The following is a 24,339-nucleotide window of genomic DNA, read 5'->3' as shown; positions in this document are numbered from 1 at the left end:
GAGCATACATTATAGATAGAAAATATTGTTATCAATGATAAAAACCCACAAGACTGGAAAGATTACCATATATATTGGGGGGGAAGGGTCTTGTGAAGGAAACCCATTGGGAAGAAGTGTATTCAAGTAGAGCTAGGGAGTAATCCTGAACAAGTCTACCCCAAAATACACGTCATTGCATTTAATGGGATTTATGCTGAAGCCAGTGTTGTTATCATTGCAATCCTACTCTACCAGGTCATAAAAGCTGTGTTGCCAATTTGGCAATCAGAGCATATAGGCAAGGTACCGAAATCTAAGACCACTGTCATGAATTCATGTTTTGAACAATGTTTTAGCCTGCCACTAGGGTGAAAACAATAATTTCAGTGTTGAAATAAGCACTGTGTGAACTATAATCCATCATAAGATTACAGTCACAGTAGCCATATTGGGCTCTGCAATGGCAAGTATGTATGCAATTAAAAAAAACCCCTAGTAAATAACATTAAAATCTCACATATTCTATCATGGATTTTCATAGCATATCTGCTTTAGTGAGAACATTTTAGACAATCCTAGTAGTTTAAATAAGATAAGAGCTTTTTAAAAGTATTCAGAATGTAGGTTAGTCAGATATTAAAAATACAAATGTTATGAAACATAAAGCAATATATTCCACTTGAGGCAGTGGAAAACTGAGACTATCTAATTCAGTGGTATTACAATGTTGTATATTGGATTAATAGAAAAGGTAATAACAATGTTCAGGTCTGTTAATCATCTAAATCTTTTTCTGAATGGTGGAAATCATATGAATTACAATCCTCCATGGTACATTAATGTTCTCCTGGTTATTGATTGATATTGCCTGGGTCTTGAGGCACAGTCGAAAGAACCACTGTGGGTGAAGTTATATCAGTCTGCGTCTGGTCAGTAGAATGTCCATGTATGCCACCTTGAAAAAAAAAGTACCTAGAAGAAATAAATCAACAAAATAGAATATTCTACCCAGGAGACCATGCTGCTGTGATGCTGAACTTTTCATTTGTGTTACTATCCATGCAATGGGTCACAATCACTGAACTGAGTCAGTCAAGTAGTATATCTTTCAAATCACCTTTTTTTCCTATGGTGCATCAGTGTTTCCTTCCATTTCAGCTATTATTGATGGTCTGCTTTAAAGTGTTACAGTTTTTCTTTAATGACTTAAAAAAAAATCTGCCCAGTGTCTCCCCTAAAATATTGATGCTACCCCATGAAAATTGGAAGTGGAAGGGAGGAGCGCTTGTTTCACAGATCATTTTCACTTGGTTTGCCTGTTGTTCAGTTTGTCTCACCCTTCCAACAGTTCTTTTTGCAACAGGTAGTGTGATTATTAAAGTCATCTTGCCTGTGTTTTTATAACTGTAGTTTTATTATGTGTCAAGTGTTTAAAGTTCACATGACAGGTATAATGAAAGGTTTAGTAAGAAAACCATCATACACTGGAGAGTTCAACATAATTAGCAGATGCAGTACCTAAAGTGCATTACATATTTGCTTAGCAAGAGAGAGAGAGAGAGAGAGAGAGAGAATAATATTGAAATGATGGCAGAGAAAATGATTGCTGTGCAGGGTTTTTTTATTCAAGTGGAATGGATGTATTAAGTGCATAATTCATCCCAGAACAAAAAAAACAAAAACAAAACTAATTATAGTACAAACCTGTTTTTAAAATTAATGTATTTGATGTCCATCATCTGTAGAAAAAATGGGCTAATTTAAAACTACTTCAAAGGATTTTTTAAAAATATTGGGCTGAATCTAAATGTGACCTTCTACTCCCAGGATAGCCTTCCAGTAACCAAAGAAACAATTCACTCTGAGACTGAGTGCTTATGAGAGAAGTCCTGCATACATGGAATGGGTCTTTCTGTCCATGAGCAGAAGGACAACTTTAGATGCAAACAACTATATGTAGAGATGGTAAATTATCTGCAGTGTTATTTTGTGTCCTGCTTGTTCATAGTGACCACAGGAGCCAAATGTGCAATGGACTATTTTTCTGCATCTGAACAGCTCAAAAAGTCTGATTACTGGGGGGGGGTGTGTGTTAACTGTGCACACTGATTGTCATGATCTGTGCAGGGCTGGGAGCAGGGCCTAGTGCGGCCTAGTCCTAGGAGGGACCTGCATGGCAGTGAGCAGACAGTCTACAGTCCCCATAAGGCTTAGCAACAGGCTATAGCCAATCAGAGAGGAAGATTCTGTGAGAAGACTGTTGAACTGTGTGAGGAGGGTCGGTCTTAGCCGTTAACTGAGGGAAAACAGGGTGTTCTTTCAAGTCTCTCTCTGCGGACTGGTCTCACTGTGGGGACAGGCTGGTCTGGGAGAGAGGAAGATCTCCACTGGGCTCAGCGTGAGTGCTAGGGAGGCTGGGGGCCTGGAAGTAGAACAGGTAGCTGCGTTAGTTTATGTTTATTTTGCCTTTTCACACTGTTATACCTTTTTAAGCACCTTGCCCTGTCTTGTTTTCCGTGCCCCAGTGTTATTTTAATAAACCCTTTCTGTTTAATTATTTTCTCTGCCTGGGTCAATCAAACCTGTGTGTTCTCGGCTGTAAAGGGGGCATTTTGTATGTGCTTGAGAGGGTACCCTGGGCCTTCTCAACAGGGACCATAAGTCCAGGGTGGTGGCGGCGGAAGGCAGAGACCCCCTGGGGTCATGACACTGATGATTATAAATTTAATAAACAGATAAATTTCAAATAATTTTTTTTGAGGACTGGTACATAGCGATGAGTAAAAGCAGCCATGCAGGAATCAAACCAACAATGCCCTGATTTACAGGACAGGAATTTACCCACTGAGCTAAACACAGGTCTTGTGTTTTACTGCTGAGTGTTCCTCCTACGGCTCGAAGTAAATCCTCCCCCCGGTGAACTTAAAAATGTCCCATAAAGTGTGTGTGTGTGTGTGTGTGTGTGTGTGTGTGTGTGTGTGTGAAGAAAACAAATGGTTTGAAAGCGGATAGATAAGTTTTGGAAGATAAGATTTGAGGGCTGGTACATAGCTATGAGGAAATAGAGCCAAGCGGGAATAAAATTAGAAATGCCATTTCTGGATTTAAACGTTTTGAGATAAATGCAAGCTCTTACTGCACCAGTAGTGAACTTAAAAATGTTCAGTCGGTCTGTAAAAGGGGTCAAGAAATAAAAGCTTCAAAACAAGATAAAAATTAAAAAAATTATTTTGGGGGCTAGCTAGTAAAAAGAGAAAAGAGTACTGTTGGAATCGAACCACAAGTTACCGCCTAGTTTTTTGTGCACCACCTGTTGGAATTATTTAAGAATTAGCGGAGCAACAGCTCAAAAATGTCTGCATTAGGTTGACAGCACAATGAAACCAGAAAGGAGGGGTTAGAGCAGCAAAGAACAGCATTCATTTAAACCAGTGCGGAGCGGCTATGACAATGGAGTCATTACCAGAGGGTGGGAAACATATGCAGACACTGATTTTTATACTGGTGCACTACCAGCATGAAACCAGATGCAAATGTAGACAGTTTGTTGGGGGACGGGAGCGAAAATGTCAGGAAACCGGCAAGAAACACACATGTGGATTTGACCTTAGAGGAGAACAGGGAGCTGTTCCTGTTGTCAGCAGAGGATAGGACTTGCAATTATGGGTTTAAATTAAGGATGGGAAGTATGGCTGGATATTAAGAAAAAACTTTTTACAGTAAGAGTTGTGCAACGGTGGAATCAGCTGCCTAGGGAGGTGGTGAGCTCACCCTCACTGGCAGTCTTTAAACAGCAGCTGGACAAACACTTGTCAGGGATGCTCTAGGCTGATCTCTGGCTGTGGGGAAAGAGGAGGCGAGGCAGCCTGTGAAGTTTCCCCAAGATCTTGGGTTGTTGAGGCACCGCCTCTCTGGGTTGTCTCTTCCGTGTTCCCAGTGCTCATGGGGCTGGAGTGCCTGCTGTCCTCATCAACTGGTGCACTAGGACCTGCCTCTGCCATCTAAGGGTCGTTAGGAGCATCAGCTGGCTGAGTCTCAGAGGTGCTGACAGGGCTGTTATCAGCATCAGCTGAGTGCTCTGCAGTTAAAGCAGACTGGCCCATGACAACATTCCCCCTTTTGGTTGATGATGGAACCAAGGAATAGAAAAGCTTGAACAATTTCAATCACTGTCCATATTAAAAGTTGTGTAATTCCCCAGTAGTCATTACTTTTGTCTTCTTGATGTTCAGCTGTAATCCTGCTTGGGCACTTTCTGCTTTAACCTTCATCTTCACTATTTTCTACTATTAATGTGGTGTCATCTGGATATCTCAAATTGTTAATGTTCCTTCCACCAGTTTTCATTCCACCTTAATCTATATCTAATTCAGCTTTCCTTATTATATGTTCTGCATTTTGAAGAGAGAGGGAAATAAAATACACTATTGTCTGACAACTTTGGCAGTTGGAAACCACTCTGCTTCTGCATATTCTGTCCTAACAGTGGCATGTTGTCTGGAGTACAGGTTGCACATCAAAATATATATATATCAAAATATAGTCCACCAATACTGACCTGATATGATAATACTACATGCCATGTTTTCCTGTTTCTATCCCTTCCCTTTACAACCTAAACATGCTTGATTTTTTCTTTGATCTACTTTTTATGGTCTCTGAAAATCTAGTTTTACAGGTTCCTACAAAATCAGTAGCTATATAAAGAGACCTTATACTAGCAGGTTAAGTCAGAGGTGTTGAACTTATTTGTTACAAGGGCCAGATCTGACATAAACGTCACTTTGTTAGGTTGGGCCATGTGTGCCATAAAATGTAACACAAGCACCGGAGATATAAACTTTATAAAGATGATTTCAGGTGCCGAATGGCAATAGCAGGCATGATTGTATTAGGTGTGATATGCAGAGGGGTGGAGATATCATCATTGGTGTGATATACAGAGACACGGAGATATCAGCACTGGTAATGAGACAGGAAACCTACGTCTCAATTTGGTACAGGAGGATTCAGTCCAGAGGATACAAAGAATAAATGGAGATAACTCTGAAGAAGTGAGTAGTGACTCACAAAAGCACATATCCTACCACAATTTTGTTAATCTTTAAAGGTGCTACTGGACTCTTACTCTTTCTACCTTTATTAGAAACCAAAACATTCAAAAACCAGTGGAGGGACATTTTAGCCTTCCAGGGGATTCAGTTGCTGACCTAAGAGTAGCAGTTATCTTACAAAGGAATTTCAAAGGGAGATTAGAAAAAGAGATTGCTGAATTGCAACTGATCATGAAAATCAAGACAACACAAACACCTGGACCGAATTGAGACCTAGGTTTCTTCTGTCATTACCAATGCCTGCTATTGTCTTTTGGCACCTGAAATCACTTCACTCTAGATTCATATTCCAGCTGTATCTGAAGAAGTGAACAGTGACTCATGAAAGCTCATTCCCTGCCACAAATTTTGTTAGTCATTAAGGTGCTGCTGTTCTCTCTCTCTCTCTCTCTCTCTCTCTCTCTCTCTCTCTCTCTCTCTCAGAAGGGGAGGGGGAGAAGGGAAGAACCCTCAGCCAATCAAGGGAAAGCTTTCTTTTTCTCCTATGAAGCAGGAAATAGGAGAAAATGCTCAGAAGGAGCTGCAATGATAGATACAGGAAGCAGGAAGCAGCACAGAGTCAGCTGCTCTTGGGCTGGATTGCAGCCCTGCATGGGCCTGATCCAGCCCAGGGCCACATGTTTGACATTTTTGGGTTAAGTTGTAACAGAGCTCTAGTATTCTTGGCAAAAGGCAACCATAAGAAGAAGAAGACTCTATCAATATCTTACAATCAACCCTACCCTCTCTATTTCATAAGGGGGAAAATTCCATGTGCGAATTCTTTAAGTTCCTTTTTTATTATTAAGCAAAAACATGTGGCCACATAAACTGTATTTTTATCCAAGCTGTGATTGATATGCTTTATGGCTGTTGCACAGTCTGATTGCAAAGTCAAATTACCTTGATGCAATTATATATCTATATCTATATCTATCTCTATCATCTATCTATCATCTATCTATCATCTATCTGTCATCTATCTATTTATCTATCTATCATCTATACTTTATCTAGGCACTAATTTTAATAGATTACTCTACTATTTTCCTCAGTTTTCCCAACAAACATGATACAGTACCTCAATCACTTTAAGAGTAACCTATCAAAAACCTTGTCATTTCAATTTTTCACACATTCTGTTTGTGGGTGTGGGTGTTCAGTATTTCACTCTTATCTCATCTCACAGCCCACTGTGGTAAGCTGGTATTCCTTAACAATACCCCTTTTCAATCTCAGACCTAATAAAAAGGGGGGAAATCTGTATCGCAAGAAGAGAAAGTTGCCTATTTCTTTTTTATTATTAAAGTTTTCCATTGTTTTACTGATAAAGAAGACAGGCTGCCTTTGTATTAGCTACAATCATTCTGATACTAATGAGAATTTGTTCCCCTTCCCCTAGTATAACCACAAAACATTCACATGAATGATGACTTCAGGTCTTTCCTCTTCACTGTTCTTATAAAAAGCAAAATAGGTTTTTTCATACCTCTGTTTTAATTGTAATGGCATTTTTCCCTATAAGGAATGTTAGTCATTGTAATATCTATGCAAATTGTATTGATGCAAGATCATACATAATGGTTGCATTCAAACCATATATTGGAATTATTAGCAAGCAGTGAGGTTTTGCATTGTTGAAGCTACTTAATCTAATGTCCAGTGCCAGCTATGGCCAAACATATCGAGCCCCTAATGCTATATTGGATCATTTCATGAGCATGAAATTATAGAGGAAACAACCAATGGGTTCTTTTTCTACATGACATTCGTGACATTGAAGGTATTCCTGTGAATTACCATATTCAAGCAGCATTTCTTAGTCTCCCATGAAAAAAGCTATATGCTATGTCGTCTAAAATATGAAGGAATGTCTCTCCTCATAGGAATGTGACTATATGTGATGTTGGGGTGGGAAGGAGGCATACTATAGACCGATCTCAGAAGCTAAGCAGAGTCGGTATTTGGAAGGGAAACAACCAAGGAAGGCTCTGCAGAGGAAGATGAAGATGGGTAGCCATCTTACTTTGTCTGTAGTGGTACAAAAGAGTCAGTAGAAGCTTAAAGACTAACAAAATTTGTGGTAGGGAATGAGCTTTCTTCAGAGGAAGGCAATGGCAAACCACCTCTGCTTCTCACTTGCCTTGAAAGGTCCTTGGTGGGGGTCACCATACGCCAGCTGTGACTTCATGGCACTTTACACATACACAAGTGACACCGAAGACCCACAATCAGATCCTCTCATATGTAATTTAGCTGGAGAAGGCTTAATATGGATTCATGTCATGGCACTGTGTAAGGGGCACTGAACTCTTTCTAGCAGCTTGCTTTCCCCCATTGAACATTTACTCCTTAGGCAACAGTAAGTCAGATACCTGCAAGTTCATTAAGTGAGGGTCAAATACATGTGCATCTGGCCTATTGTCAGTGAAACAGATGGAGATTCCAGGGCTTTTCCATTGTTGTGCTGACTTTATGGAACTTCCTGCATGGGTAATCCCTCCTGATTAGCTCACTTATTTTTAGAAGGTTAGCAGAAACCTTCTTAGGATGATGCTTTGATTGTTGGACAATATTTGAGATTATTTTGTGAAACAACACCTGTGCTTTTTATAATTATTTGAACTTGGGGTTTTATTATTTTATTGCTATCACAAATTCTTTGGGCTATAATGTGTGTTTAGGGACCTTCAATCTTTTATTTGAGAACACAGCTCTGAACACAGCCGTCTTGGCTGGCCAGCAAAAGGAGGTAGGATTCTGATGAGACAATTAATACACTGACTCTGCTCAGTAGTAGGTAAATTCCTTGGAGAGAAGAGAAGCCAATGTTGGATCAGGCCACTGGCCCATCCAATCCAACACTGTCACACAGTGGCCAAAAATACCAGGTGTCATCGGAAGGTCCACCAGTGGGGCCAGGATGCTAGAAGCTCTCCCACTATAGCCCCCCCCCAAGCACCAAGAATACAGAGTATCACTTGCCCCAGACCAAGAGTTCCTATATACTTTGTGGCTAATAGCCACAGATTGACCTCTGCTCCATATGTTTATCCAATTTCCTCTTGAAGCTGTCCATGCTCGTAGCTGCCACCACCTCCTATGGCAGTGAATTCCATGTGTTAATCACTTTTTGGGTGAAGAAGTACTTCATTTTATCTCTTCTAACTCGACTGCTCAGCAATTTCATTGAGTGCCCATGAGTTCTTGTATTGTGAGAAAGGGAGAAAAGTACTTCTTTCTCTACCTGCTCTTTCCCATGCATAATCTTGTAAACCTCGATCATGTCCCCCTTCATTAATTGCTTCTCCAAGCTAAAGAGCCCTAAGCGCTTTAACCTGTCTTCATAAGGAAAGTGTTCCAACCTTATCATTCTAGTTACCCTTTTCTGCACTTTTTCCAAAGCTACAATATCCTTTCTGAGGTGTGGTGACCAGAATTGTATACAGTATTCCAAATGAGTGCACACCATCAATTTATACAGGGGCAGTTAGGGTTGATTTCTTTTAGGATTGACTGATTTGATCTCCTTGCAGTCCAAGGAACTCTCAAGAGTCTTCTCCAGCACCATAATTCAAAAGCATCCATTCTTCGGTGCTCAGCCTTCCTGATAGTCCAACTCTTGCAGCCATACATTAGTACTGGGAATAGCATTGCTTTGACCATATGGACTTTTGTTGGCAGGGTGATCTCTCCACTTTTTATTATACTGCCTAGGTTTGCCATCGCTTTCCTCCCAAGGAGCAGGCATTTTTAATTTTATGGCTACAGTCACTGTCTGCAGTGATCTTGGACCCCAGGAACATGAGATCGAATTAATCAATCCTAAAGAAATCAACCCTGACTGTTCCCTGGAAGGCCAGATACTGAAGCTGAAGCTAAAATACTTTGGCCACCAAATGAGAAGGGAGTACTCACTGGAGAAGACCCTGTTGATGGGAAAGATTGGAGGTCAAAGAAGAAGGGGATGGCAAAGAATAAGATGGTTAGACAGTGTTATCGATGCAACGAACATGATATTAAGCAAACACCGGAGCATGACGGAAGGCAGGAGGGCCTGGCATGATGTGGTCCATGGGGTCACGAAGAGTCAGACTCAACTGTGCAACTGAACAACAGCAACAACATTATGATACTGGCTGATTTGTTTTCAGTTCCCTTCCTAATAATCCCCAGCATAGTGTTGGCCATTTTTATCGCAGTCACACACTGTCTCGACATTTTCAGTGAGTTATCTACTACGACTCAAAATCTCTCTGTTGGTCAGTCTCTGCCAGTTCAGACCCCATCAACATGTATTTATAGTTAGGATTTTTGGCCCCAATGTGCATCACTTTGCACTTGGCCACATTGAACCCCATTTGCCATGTTGATGCCCACTCACTCATCCTTGGCAGATCCCTTTGGAATGCCTCACAATCACCCTGGTTTTCACCAACTCCAAATCATTAATGAACAAGTTGAAAAGCATCGGCTCCAGTACTGAGCCCTGTAGTACCTCACTGCTTACCACCCTCCACTGTGAAAATTTCCCATTTACGTTCACTCTCTGTTTCCAATTAATTAACCAGTTTTTGATCCACAAGAGGACTTGTCCTTTTATCCCATGACTATTGAACTTACTTAGGAGCCTTTAATGAGGAACTTTATCAAAAGCTTTCTGGAAGTCAAGGTCCCTTGTCCACATGTTTGTTCACCCCCTCAAAGAACATGAACAGGTTAGTGAGACAAAATCTTCTCTTATAGAACCCATGCTGAGTCTTCCTCAATAGATTTTGTTCATCAATATGCCTACTAATTCTCTCCTTAATAACAGTTTCTACCAACTTACCCAGTATTGATGTCAGACTGACTGGCCTGTATTTTTGCAGATCTTCTCTAGAACCCTTTTTAAAGATGGGGGGTGATATTAGCTACCTTCCAGTCCTCAGGAATAGAGGCAGATTTTAAGGAAAGATTACATATTTTTGTCAGGAGATCCACAAATTCACATTTGAGTTCTTTCAGAACTCTTCTATGTATGCCATCCAGGCCTCTGATTTCTCAGTTTTTAAGTTGTCTATCAGTCATAGGACCTCCGCTCTCATAACCTCTATCTGACTCAGGTCATTAAACAACCCTCCCGAAATCAGTGGTTCTGGAGTGGGCAAGCACTTCTCATCTTCCACAGTGAAGTCAGAGGCAAAAAATGCATTTAGCTTCTCAGCCATTTCACTATCATTCTTCAGTACTCCTTTTACCCCTTTGTCATCCAAGGGCCCCACTGCCTCCCTGGCTGGTTTCCTGCTTCTAATGTATTTGAAGAAAGTTTTATTGTTGGTCTTTATGTTTTTTTTGCAATATGCTCCTCATATTTCCTTTTTGCCTGCCTGATCACTTCTTTCTTTCCTCCCAAACCAATACTCCCATATTTCCCTTTCTCTCCCCCAAGCCAATACCACCATATTTCCCTTTCTCTCCCCCAGTCAATCCCCTCTTCTTTCTCTCCCCTTCAAGCCAATACCGCCATATTTTCCTTTCTCTCCCCCTCCCCAGTCAATCCTCCCTTGTGTCTCTCCCCCCTTCTTTTTGCTTACCTTTGAGTTTGGCAGCAGTGCCTGGGAGAACCAGTTTGGTGTAGTGGTTAAGTGCGCGGACTCTAATCTGGGAGAACTGGGTTTGATTCCCCACTCCTCCACTTGCATCTGGCTAGATGACCTTGGGCAAGCCATAGTTCTGATAAGAGCTGTTCTGGAAAAAGAGCAGTTTCTGTCAGAGCTCTCTCAGCCCAATCTACCTCACAGGGTGTCTGTTGTGGGGAGGGGAAGGGAAAGGAGTTTGTAAGTCGCTCTGAGACTCCCTTGGGTAGTTAAGGGCGGGGTATAAATCCAATCTCTTCCTCTTCTCTTCTCTCTCCTGATGGCAGCCAGGCCCAGAGCAGCTCCTGGTATCTGCTGCTGCTGGAGCTGGGCCCAAAACCTCTCCCAGAATTCTGCACCACTGCAGCTGGGCCTGGAGCTGCTCCCAGAATCCCACAGTGCCACAGTCGGGCTTGGAGCAGTTCCTGGCATTCCCTGCCACCATGGTCTGGCATGAAGTGACTCCACAGGAGCAGAAGCATCAGTCAGACCCACAAATATAACTTGTATTGTTTGTACATGCATTGACAATGTTTATTTGGGGGAGGGAATTTAAACCCTCCAAATAACAACTATTATTATTATTGTTATTATTACTACTACTACTACTACTACTATTACGGTTGTTATTATTATTACTACTAGTACTACTAATGTTGTTGTTGTTATTATTATTATTATCTTTTCTGATTTTTCTGCAAATCTAGGGTATCACTTGAGTGTGCAGCAAAACCTGTTTGGAGTATGTGTGCCCTCTACCTGCAGATTTAGATATCTGCAGATAGGGGGCACACACTTGGGAATTAGATATATAGATATATGCCATTTAATCCCCCTACAACATTGTAGTTGCTTTTTCTCCCACCTTTTTCCACTGATGTCATAGGATTAATATTTTCTTTTTTGAGCTTTTCTCTGTATCTCATTTTTCCTCCTTAACTGGAGTGCAGCCTCAGATTGGGACTAGGATACATACTAGACTGATAGGTTCCAAATAATTCTTCTAGTGATATGGCCCATTGACCGTAGCGGACTTAGAAGGGCTCTGCCTAGGATTTCACTGGATAGCATTTACAAGTTGTACTGAGTCAAAAGTAGGGGCTTTTTCCATTAAAAAATTTGGCAATATTGAAAAATCCTCCCTTTTTGGTCATTTTTATTGATTGAAGGCTGAAGAGTTAATAATTCAGAAAAAGAAAGACTGCAAAATAATAGAGGTTCCTGAATTGTTTTCTTTTGTCATAAGTTTTTAAGGATTTATCTCACAGAGCCCTTTCCAAATAGAAGCCCTGAGCTTAACCCTAGGTGCCTGTGGGGGGTTGGAAACCTGTGAAAAGAGACTGACAGCAGGATATAACATTAGACCCATCTTACCATTAGTTGCTTACATTATGACAAGAGCTGTGTGGGTGCACTGCAAACAGAATGAACTACAGAGTCGAAAAACATCATTTAAAAATTATTTTCTGATCTTCCTGTGTGTCTTGCTTTGGAAGTGGCATTGAGAAAAAATTAATGCAAATATCAAAGTCATTTTCCTATGTAGTTCCTTCTGCTGCTGAATCTCCAACTTTATTTTGCAGGTACCCTATGGATTCAATTGCCCCCATGGTCCTACATACATTCTGTATTGCTCTAATATTAAGGCATATTCTAGATGAATCTGAGGAGGTTTGCCTGGTGACATCAGAGTTCTCTGTCAACCAACATACAGAGAAAGTTGTTCCTTGCTGTGCCATTCAGCCCTAACTATCATGGAGAAAAATCACATGAAGCACAAAAAGTTGTACCTTTTTGATACAACATGATTATTCTGATCTCATATTTTGTTGTGGTTTCTACTGATTATTCCTTTTCTGACTTTTTTTCCTTTGCAGAAACAAGTTTGTTCTTTGATGCTTTTGTTTGATAATGTTATAAAGCTGTCATGCAAATATCAATGGGACTTTTCTTGCCACAAAGGCTTTGTAGCAAATGATGTCCCCCATTCTTTAGAAAACAAGCTATTCACTTCTCAGTCAGCACATATTAACCTACAAGTTTGACAGACCCCCTGTTACTCTCCCCTCTCTGAGGCAGATTTCCTGCCAAAATTCTGAGTTCCATTTAGGTACTGAGCTGGGCGCCAGTAGAATGATAATATTTGTGGCTTTATGAATCTGAATGTCCCACCCTGTGACAGGATCTAATTTTGCCCAGCCCAGGAACTTGTCAGGAGGAAACAGGAGCCCTCTTTTTAGATCATTTGAAATGGCACGGGAGACTGTTTACTGTGAACAATAATAAAGATTTTATTTAATAGGCAGGGATGGTATGAGGTAGTCAGGAATTGGAAAAGCTGAGGTAAACATTGTTGGTAATACAGTATATATTTCAGTTGACAGAGAAGATAGTATTATAGCAGCTTATTTTTTACAAATTATTGGTTCTTATCAGTGAGAGATGGTTGACTGAGAACTTAAGTTTCAGTTACGGTGTTTCTGCATATACTTTCCTATTAACTGTTCAGGTTTTCTGGAAAGGCCAGTCTTTTAGTGTAGCAAATTATTTCCCCTTTTCTGAAATCACATTGTTTCTTCTTCCCCCTGAGTAGTCTATAACCATTTACTTTCACAACAGACCAGGGACTGCCTCAGTACCAATTGCCAGTATAAATGGACATAATTTATGTTTCTTCCCTGAAAATATAATCCTATTCCTTTTGGCCTGATTGGGAGCTTCAGCATGTTACCCAGTCACTCTTTGGCAAAATCCCAAACCCCAGTTCTTGGTGTCTGTGTGAAAATGTACTTCAGCTATAGATGACACTAGATTCTGAATTCTTAAATGGAATTCTTTCTCAGTTTATGTTTAACACAGCTAAAAACCGGGAGCCTCTCCCTTTATTCAAAAAGTGAACCTCTCTGACAGACTTTTTAGTCAGACTCTTCAGATATTCACTTCTTTAGCTGAATTTTTTCTTTACTGAACAGTAACTGCCACTAAACTCCAAACAAACTCACTCTCCCCTCAGCACACAGCTGATTTTATATTTCCCTCAGATGGCACTGGCCAATCAGAGAAAAGGAGCACCCTGTCACTCAAGCACAACATTCTAGAGCAGAGTTAACTATTCACCTCCCTTCTCTTATTTTGCTGTATTAGGAAAACAGCCTTTTAAATGTATTCCATCACTCATCCTCACCATGGCAGTGTCTGGGAGCCACTTCAAGCCCGAAGTGGCTCCCTGCATCCACTGCCATGGTGACCAGGCCCCAAGCAGATCCTGGTGTCCCCTGCTGCCAAGGCTGGGCCCTGAGTGACTCTCAATTTGTATCGCAGCAGCAGCTGAGCCCTGTGCAGCTCCCTGCTTCTGCCTTGGTGGTAGCCAGTCCCTGAGCGGTTCCCAGTGTCCACCAAGGCTTCCTTATTCTTTGAGCAGACTCACCAAGGCTTCCTCCCCCTGCTCTCGGCGGCTTGGTTGGAGCTGTTCCAAGTGGGGTCGCCGAGGTTTCTTTCCCCTCCACTCTTGGCTGCTTACCTGGAACTGCTCTGAGTGGACCTGTGGAGGCTTCCACTACCCCTTGCTGACAGATCCAGCACTCTGTTAGCTGAACTGCTTTATCTACAGCAATTGGCAATTTAGATGGGTTCTTGCCAGTGTCTACCAAGGTCCAGTTCCACCAAGGGTTACCAGTAAAAGGAGTCGAGGCTGTTGTCGTTCAAAGTAACTGTCTCTTACTTAGGAAAATAAATCACATACAAACAATACTGATGCTCTCACACATTCAATCAAGTTCCTTAGAAATATAGTATTAAACATAAGCACATTTGCATTAGCAGGTACAGTGATGAGGGGTGATACTTATCTGTCCTGAAGCTTTGTTCGTTCCAATGAAGAATGGATGGGGAGAAATACAATTCTAGGGAAGTTTAACACACAGCTAGAACCAGCCAACATGTGTGGGTCTCTTGACTGCAGTTCAAGAGATCAAGTAGAGACAAGGGTTTGGGTATAGTAAGCTGGACAAAAGGGGAGTTAAAGCAGACAGGGGGTGTTGCGGGGATTGTGGCTAGCAAGGGCCAGGAAACTGGTCCTTACCTTTTATAGGTGATTGTTTGGTTGGATGGCAACTGTGCCAACCTGTGGACCCATCTACCTGTTAGTCCGTCCCAAGACTACTCCTATTGGTTGCGTGTAGTGAGGGGTGGCAACCTAGAGGGTTGGGCAATATTGTAACTTAAGACCAGGGGTCTTGTTGTAGAAAAAGAGCTGCCAGAGCTCATTAGCATAACTCATTAGCATAACTTATTTGCAAATGCCACGCCCCCTGACATCACCGGAAGTGACAGAAGGCCACACCCCCTGACATCACCGGAAGTGTGTCAGAAGGCCCGGCTACTTACCCTCCTGCTTCATCCTCATTCCCAAACGGAATGAGGATTGAAGCAGAGGGCGGGGTAAAGAAGGGGCGGGGCTTCACCACGTGACCACCCCGCCCCCTAGAGGTTCTCTTCCGGAGCTCCGTACCTGAGAGCTCCCCCCCGACTAGAGCCCTGCTTAAGACCTAACTCAAAGGATGGCATCTGGGCAAGTGTGAAAGTTTGGTGTCAAGGAACCTCCTTGAAGTGCAGATGAAGCTGGCCATTCCTCTGGTCATAAAAGGTCCATCTGGCAGGAAATGCCAATGTAAAATAAAGCAGAGATGTAGCATACGTGACAGTCAGCAATTCAGCAATGGGGGTGCTTCTTCTTAGGTTGTTCTTTTGCTGACAATATGGAGATGTGTGCTTTTTTCACTAGGCTGGCAGCTGTGTAACTGAAACCTCATTCACATGTAAGGCTTATGCAGGCACCTTCTACGTGTAGTATCACAACAGGTGACATGTACAGCTTTCTGAGCCTATGTGGGTGTGTATGCACAGTCCATTGTGTGGGTGTAACAGCAAATATAAGTTCATAAAGCAAAATATCAGTCTCATCCTTTAACAACTCTGTAGATGCAGAAAGTATCAGGCTGCTTTCCAGCTGCATGACAGTAAGTACATTGCCTGCACATGCACAGATTTTTAAAGGGGAAATTTAACCCCCCAATGTTTTCCCCCCAGATGTTTCTGCAAACCTAAGAGGTCACCCAAGTTTGCAGAAAAGCCTGTTTAAAGTGAGTGTGCCCCCTAACTGGAGATTTAAATATCCACACATAGGGGGCACAGTTGGGATTTAGATATATAGATACACTTGAAGAAATTTAATATTTTTATATATATCCCTCTGGCTCCCTGTGGGGGCTTGTTCACTTATGGGGAGGCTAGTAATTGATTTGAGAGCCAATTCAGAAAAGAACTCATTACTGCAGACATTTCAGCTTTGCATTGCATTGACAGATTGAAGAAAACAAAAAACAAACAAATAAAACTCCTCTTCTGAAATGTTTGACTTTGGGTCATTATTCAGTTATTTTGGGCTGGTAGCATCCTGACACAGGGCTATATGATGTCTTACTCATCAGCACAGTGTAAGCAGAATAACTCTGGTGATGATTTGAATATGAATTTGATTATTGGGGGGGGGATCTATATATCAGGCCACTACCCACATCTTGAATATTTCTACAGTCCATATTCATATCTTGAAAGTATAAAAATTATATATAATTTTTCTTGTCATTTTGAAGGAGCAAACCCTGTAAAGGTACTTGCACGTATTGAATAATTTTTCTTTCTTTGGAATTCTTTTAATGCTGGAAGGTATTCTTAGCCATTTGTCTCTCTCACACACTTCTTTTGTCTGCCTTTGTAATAAATTGTGAACATTGGAGTGTTAGCTGAAGACTGTATTTATCATCTTCAGCCCAAACACTATTAAAATACAAGACTTCTCAAGACGTCTTTCTCATCTGTCATACTCAAAATTCAGAGTGCCATCAGTGCACTATCACATGTTTTGCATTCACAGCATAACCTGTACAGTTAAATCTTCACATTTTCATATCAAGCTATAAAAAAATCCTCACTGTACTGGCCAAGCACATTTCCTAGAATATTAAGTCCCTCATGAATTTCTCTGCTTTCCAACAGATGTTAAGAGTACATATTGCAAATACCAAGTAATTCCTGTTTCTGTTCATTTCAGTTGGGATCCCATCCTTGTCATTTACATTTGGAACGTTTTCAGACAACTCAAGAGTCCCACCCCACTTATCCTGCCACATAACAAGTCATCCCCAAATATCTTCATTTTTCTGTTAAAACATATCAGTATTTAATATTTGTACATTGCATATGCTTTAAGCCACAAAATTCAACCTTGCCAAGGTTAGAGCTACAAATGGCCACAGAATCTAATACCCATTTCACCTGAATTAGACATGTCTGAAGACCAATTCTATTGTGTTATCATGAAGTTGTTTAGGAGGGAAGATGCAGTGGCAACATTCATATTTTAAGATCTGGCAGCTGCTAAAGATGAAACATTGGCTTCTGGATGATAACCTCGACATCATTATTGAAATACCAGTGGTATGGAAGATAAATGAAAATATATTCAGTAATTTATATTACTCCTATCCTATTTAGGGATGAGGAGATTTTGTGAAATTAATTTCTTTATTGTTCCAGATGTATTATCTGCCCTGGATTCCACTCTTCCTCAGTTTGTCTTGTGTCTCCCATTTTGTCACAACTTTCAATGCCTCCTTTCTATCTCTCTTTCTTCTTTGTTAATAAGGCACATGGATTTTGAGTTAGATTGACTATAAAAAGATTACTCCTGAATTGGACCCATTGCCCATCTACTCCAACATCCTGTTTCATACAGTTACCAACCAGTTGTCCTGGAGGCCCAACAAACAGGCCATAGAGGCTAAGACCCTCCTTACCACTGAATTCATCTTCCAAAGTCCCGATTCAGGTGCCCCTGCCTTTTGAGATAGATGAGTGGCAACTCAGGACAGGGCCTTCTCAGTTGTGGAACCACATTTCTGAAACTCTCTCCCCAGGGCAACGTGTCTGTCTTATTGCTATCTCCTGCCAGTGGATGAGGGTGTTAGTTTGTTTGCCCTTCCCTCAGTGATCCCTCCTACCTGCCCTATATTTTAATTGCTATTTAAAAAAAATATTTTAGCTTTGGTTTAAATTGTTTTAATGATGTGGGGGTTTTGGTTGGTTTTAATGGGTTTAAATATGTTATTTTATTATGTGTGTTTTTAATCTGTTAGCCAACTTGGTGGCCCTGATGAAGGCAGAAAGGTGAGATATAAATTTTGTAAATGAATAAATAATAATGTTGCCTCCTAGTATTATTGTTCAGAGATCTACTGCCTTTGAATATGGAGATTTCCTTTAGCCACCATGGCCTTTGATGGGCATATCCTCCATGAATCTCAGTGGCAGAGCATCTACTTGGCATGCACAAGTTTCCAGGTTCAATCCACAGTATCTCCAGTTAAACAATCTGGCAGTTGGTGACGTGAAAGACCTCTTCCTGAGATGCTGGAGAGCCACTGCCAGTCTGAACAGACAATATTGACTTTGTAGGGATTAGGGAAAAGGGTCTGATTCAGTATAAGACAGTCTCATGAGTTCAATATGTATAATCTTCCTTTAAAGCCACCTGTCCTCATGGCTACATCCACTGGCTCTAGAGTGGACACATTCTAGTTTTTTAATGAGTACGGATGGGCATGAACCAGTTCACAAACCTTTGTTTGTGACAAATTTTGGTCAGTTTGTGGTTTGTGAACTGAATCTTGGCCAGTTCGTGAATTTTGGCTGGCTCGTGGTTCACAAACTTCAACCCAGCAACAAACCTCCATAAATTTTTACGGCAGTTTGTGGAGGTTCCCCACAAAAGCTGCCAAAATGGCTGAGCCATGGGAGCAAGCTGCTCCCAGGTGCTCAGCTGTTTAGATCAGAAACAGCTGAACCTGCTGTTGTAAATAGTCAAAAAATTGTTTAATACTCAGACTATTTGATGGATCTTGCTCTATTGGAAAGAAGAGATTTCTTTGCTTTTTAAAAATACTTTATTCTAAGGGAAAAGGTACACGGGATTGCTACAAATTAACAAAACACTAAGAGCTACATTTCTAAGCTTCCTATACTGAAGACAAGCACACACGTAATGGAGATTTCCTCCTTCTTCTTGACCCCTAGAAAGGAAGTCACCTGGAACAAATGACCAATCTGCATCAAAATAGAAGTTACTTTTCCCGGGCAAATCCCCCATTGGCTTAGTGCCAGGTATCCCTTCCAGGTCAGTCTAAACAATAGCAAACTAGGAATACAAGTTAACCCTATAATGACTGAATCAGACCTTGTAAACACATACATTTCAAACACCCCTTCTCAAGGTCTGACATGTAAGTCATACACACAAAAACATTATTAATTATTCAATTCAACATTTGTACCAATCATATTCAAAATTTTACTTGTAGTTCTTCCTGCATATCTCTTTTTCAAATATGCAACCATTTCCTTTGATGTACCCACAGTGTATAAATCTGGCTCATCATCAGGATTCACAGACCCAAGAATAAGATTTTTAGCATAGCCATCCAGTTGTTCAAAATCACCTTTCTCTGGCTCATTAGCTGGGGGCTCCATTGTTAAGACATGCTGGGCTCTTTGCATCTGAAGCTTCACTTTAAGAACCGCTTCCCACCAAAGATAATTTTGGGGTTTTAATTTAAGGGCTTCTGTGTCCCCAGAAGAATGGAACGTACTCACAAGTTTGGCTGGTGCTTGTTTAGGTGCAGTTGGGTTTCCAGCTTTAGATGTGGAAGGTTCTTCCTCACTCATCTTCAGGCAGACAGGGTTAATCCTTTCCTTAGGCTTTTCAGCTGGGACCGGTGAAGCAATCAGCTCTCCGGAGCTCCGGCGCCCAGTAGAAAAAAAATTCAAAAAGCTTTCTTTCAGCTGCTTTCCAAAGTGCAAACCAGCATTAAAGCGATGATCCCTTTAATCAGCAAGAATCAAAAGTGCTCACACTTTTTCTGGTCACAGCTTTGTCTGGCAAAAAGTAGAAAAAAAACTTTGCAGGAAAAAGTTAGTTCACTTTTAAAATAAGCCTCTATGTGCTGGCTCAGCTCTCTCTCTCTCTCTATCCAATGAGCATTTAAACCATCCTCTGCTACCAATTTGTTGTAAATAGTCAAAAAATTGTTTAGTACTCAGACTATTTGATGGATCTTGCTCTATTGGAAAGAAGAGATTTCTTTGCTTTTTAAAAATACTTTATTCTAAGGGAAAAGGTACACGGGATTGCTACAAATTAACAAAACACTAAGAGCTACATTTCTAAGCTTCCTATACTGAAGACAAGCACACACGTAATGGAGATTTCCTCCTTCTTCTTGACCCCTAGAAAGGAAGTCACCTGGAACAAATGACCAATCTGCATCAAAATAGAAGTTACTTTTCCCGGGCAAATCCCCCATTGGCTTAGTGCCAGGTATCCCTTCCAGGTCAGTCTAAACAATAGCAAACTAGGAATACAAGTTAACCCTATAATGACTGAATCAGACCTTGTAAACACATACATTTCCAACACCTGCTCCTGAAGCTCAACTGTTTAAATGGGCTTTGTTGGGTAGCCAATCCTCAACAGAGAAAACATCTTAGCTGAAGAACAAGCAGCTTTCAGAAGTGGTTGAGTCACAATGGATCAGTGCCTGATTCTGCATCATCTGGTGGAGAAATATACCTCCAGGCCACATGGGGCACTTTATGTGTTGGTTGATTATAAGCCTTTGTTGATTATAAGAGGACATTCAATAGTACCTTACGCAACAGATTATGACAAAAACTAGAAGCTTCCACAATAGACCATAGATTGCTTGCCCTTATATGCACATTATATGAAAACAACTATTTGTCAGTGAGATGCAACCCACAAGGTCATCTGTCTCACATGGCTCCAGTCAGGAGGGGTTTGAGGCAAGGATGCATCCTTGCCCCTTATTATTTAACTTCTATATAAATTCTATGGTGCAAACCTTATCCAAGCCTGACCTCCATCCACCCAATATGGCAAATAGAACAATCTCCATACTATTATATGCAGACAATATTGGTATTCTATTCTACTCTGAAGTAGGGCTCAAAAATGCCTCTCAGGCACTTACGGCTTACTGCAAGGAGGAGCATTTAACTATCAGTCTTTTAAAGACCAGAAATCTTGGGTTTTTCCTAAAAGGTTTATCAAACACAGGTGGCAGATTGACGGCCATGAGATCGAGCAAGTTAAAGTGTTCAGATATTTAGTTGTAGTGTTCCAACCATCTAGAGCATGGAAAGCTCAGCTTTCCCATGCAACCGAGTCTGCCCAAAGAGCGGCTAGAGCAGCTTCAAGATTCTTCACAAAAGGGGGTTCTCACATAAGAAGAAGAAGAAGAGAAGAGATTGGATTTATACCCCGCCCTTCACTTGGAGCCTCAGAGCGGCTTACAAACTCCTTTCCCTTCCCCTCCCATTTACATACCATTTACATTGAAAGTCTTTCAGGGCAAGATGGTACCCAGCTCATGTATGGTTCACAGACATGTCTGTACAATGACTACCGTAAACTAAAAGCAATCCAATCCACATTCCTCAGATCCCTATCTGGAGTACCTTGTTGTGTACCTAATGTCCTGCTTAGGGTAGAAGCAGGGTTGGTTCCACTTGAAGTATGCGCCTGGTTCCAAGTTATATGCTGCTGGCTCAAGTTAAATCTCTCCCCCCCCCCCCAGATTAATTTCACTAATCCTCTTAGACAGTTTTCACTCAAGGTGGGTGGAGAGCCATAGAGAACAAATTGCAACTATTTGGTTTCTTCTGCACAGCCTTACTGCATCTTGGGTACTCAGGAGCCAGAGGACTAATCAAACAGAGACTATGGGACACCACCCTTCAGGTCGACAGATCATGGGCTCACTCTTCTCTGGCAGCTGGGAACTGTAACAAAAAATTCATTCCATCAAATTACCTTTATACATTTTGTTGTTCAGTCACACAGTTGAGTCTGACTCTTTGCAACGCCATGGACCACACCACGCCAGGCCCTCCTGTCTTCCGCTATCCTCCGGAGTTTGCTTAATTTTATATTTGTTTCATCAATAACACTGTCTAACCATCTCATCCTTTGCTGTCCCCTTCTTCTTTTACCTTAAATCTTTCCCAATATCAGGGTCTTCTCCAGTGAGTGCTCCCTTCTCATTTGGTGGCCAAAGTGTTTGAGCTTCAGCTTCAGTATCTGGCCTTCCAGGGAACAGTCAGGGTTGATTTCTTTTAGGATTGACTGATTTGATCTCCTTGCAGTCCAAGGGACTCTCAAGAGTCTTCTCCAGCACCATAATTTGAAAGCATCTATTCTTTGGCACTTGGCCTTCCTTATGGTCCAACTCTCGCAGCCATACATGACTACTGGGAATACCATCGCTTTGTCTATGTGGACTTTTGTTGGCAGGATGATGTCTCTACTTTTTATTATGCTGTCAAGGTTTGCCATAGCTTTCCTCCCAAGGAGCAGGCATCCTTTAATTTCATGGCTGCAGTCATCGTCTGCAGTGATCTTGGATCCCAAGAACATGAATTCTATCACTGCTTCCATGACTTCCCTTTCTATTTACCAAGGAGTGATGGGGCCAGATGCCATGATCTTAGTTTTTCTGATGTTGAGTTTGAAGCCAACTTTTGCGCTCTCCTCTTTCACTCTTAGCAAGAGACTCTTTAGATCCTCTACACTTAGAATTTCCCAAACACTGCAGAGCTTTCACTCTGGCCCATTTTAACGTCCTCCTATCTGAAGGGAGATATGCATGTATCCCATATGCACAACATCTCTGCCCATGTCAGTCTGGAATGGTAGAAACAATTGAACATATCCTCTTACATTGCCAATTTTACTAGGACATTCAGAACACATAATTACCCCAGCTCTGTCCAAACATCCAGGTAGATCAAATGATTTTTATACTTCTCTTCTTCTTGCTGACCGTTTTAATGAAACTACCCTTAAGGTAGCAAGATTCTGTGCTCTGGCATGCTCAACAAGGCAGAAGAACATGGCCTAGTATTTTAATAATGTTATTATTTCTATTAATTGTACAATTTCTGTACAGAATATCTATTTTATGCATTCAATGGGTATTATGTATTGATGATATTCTTGACTGCTGACCTTGTATTGTAAGAAGAAGAAACTGAGTAGCCAGTCCCTGGGGCTCTCTGTCTAAGAAGGCCCTTTTAAACAGCTGAGCCCCGTGGAACAGTTTTGCTCCATGTGGCTCAGCTGTTTAAAGGAATTTTCTTTCTTTCAGGTGCTCAGCTGTTTAAGGGTGCTTTCATCTTTCTGGGGGGGGGGGTGAGAAAAAGCATTGGTTTAAATGGCTCCTAACTATTTAAACCCCTGTTTCTCCTCTCCATGAATAGCAGCAGGGAGCAGAAAGCAGGGGTCACAAATCAGTTCCGTTTGCGAACCAACCTCCTCATCCATATAGTTTCATGGTTTGGTTCATGATTCAACCATGAACCAAACTGCAAAAATGCAGCTTGTGCCCATCCCTATTAATGAGTAGGAAAATATTTCCTTATGTCCACTCTGCCATCCTGAATCTTTTAGAGATCCATTTCATTGGGTGGCCACAAGTTTAGGTATTGTGAGAAAGTAAGAAAAAATTCTCTGTATTCACTTCCTCCATCCCACACATAAATTTATAAACCTCTGTCATGTCCATACTATCCCTTACTTGTCAGATCCCAAAAGCTAAGCAGGGTCATCCATGGTTTGTACTTGGATGGGAGACCACCAAGGAAGTCCAGTGTTACAATGCAAAAGCAGACAATGTTAAACTACCTCTGAACATCTCTTGCTTTATAAACCCTACAGGGTTGCCATAAGTTCGCTGCAACTTGATGGTACTTTCTACCACCAACATCATGTTCCACCTTAGTTGTCTTTCCCCCCCTTAACCTAAGAAGTTCCAGGCTCTTCAGCCTGTCCTTGTTGGGGTTGCCCAAATGTGTGCAGCCAGCAGGGGCTGCAGGGTTAGATAGTAACTCACACTTCTAAAACAAGTACAATTTTAAGTAGCTGCTGAAGATTAGACATTAATAAAACCCTAGTTCAATCCATACCCTGTTGTCTCATTTTATCATTCCAGGGTGTTGGAGATATGCAAAGAGAAACAGGAAAAATAAATGGGAAAGAGACAATTGTGCTCATACAAAAAATATTTAATTTTGTAACCTTACTGTCCTCCCTTCTCTTCAATGTTTTCTCTCCTCTTCAGTGTTCTTATGAAACAATTCAAATGCCTTTTGAGATGAAGCTCTTCAGTATTTAATGACTTCTGGATAAGAATCTTCACTTGCTCTCGAATGACACTCTTCCTCAGCTTGTGGTAGTGGTACCCATCTCCACTGTCTGCCTGAACAGTAAGAGTTAGGAGACAGAGAGAAAGTATCTACAGGCAATTTAGCTGAAATATAACTAGTATGTTGCTGAAAAAGCACAACAAACCCTCTGGGGTCAGGTTTGCTAGTGAGCACAAGGAAGAAAAAAAAGACCTAGCCCCAAGAAAACAATGATCATTTCTTAACAAATTCATGTTCATAGGGCCCATAAGGGGGGGGGGGGGGCCCCAACCCATTAGGAGGGGGGGTGGTGTTGCTTGAAGGTTTCC

At 41.3% G+C, this 24,339-nt stretch overlaps 1 protein-coding gene across 1 annotated transcript in view; it reads right to left on the bottom strand.

Moving 5' to 3' along the window:
• LOC107111958 overlaps positions 1 to 24,339 on the bottom strand; it is a 126,493-nt gene that overhangs the window by 88,099 nt on the left and 14,055 nt on the right. Inside the window, exons 2-3 of the mRNA XM_015413006.1 lie at positions 23,909 to 24,084; positions 19,166 to 19,631 (exon numbers count right to left, since the gene is read on the bottom strand). Coding sequence (XP_015268492.1) covers positions 19,166 to 19,631; positions 23,909 to 24,084 — 642 coding nt within the window. The remainder of the gene's footprint in view (positions 1 to 19,165; positions 19,632 to 23,908; positions 24,085 to 24,339) is intronic.

The sequence above is a fragment of the Gekko japonicus genome, unplaced genomic scaffold, assembly GCF_001447785.1.
Source record: "Gekko japonicus isolate JY-2015 unplaced genomic scaffold, Gekko_japonicus_V1.1 scaffold2397, whole genome shotgun sequence".
NCBI classification, from domain to species: Eukaryota; Metazoa; Chordata; class Lepidosauria; order Squamata; family Gekkonidae; genus Gekko; species Gekko japonicus.
Note: the sequence above shows the minus strand (reverse complement) of the source record. Positions and strands in the feature narration are given on the sequence as shown.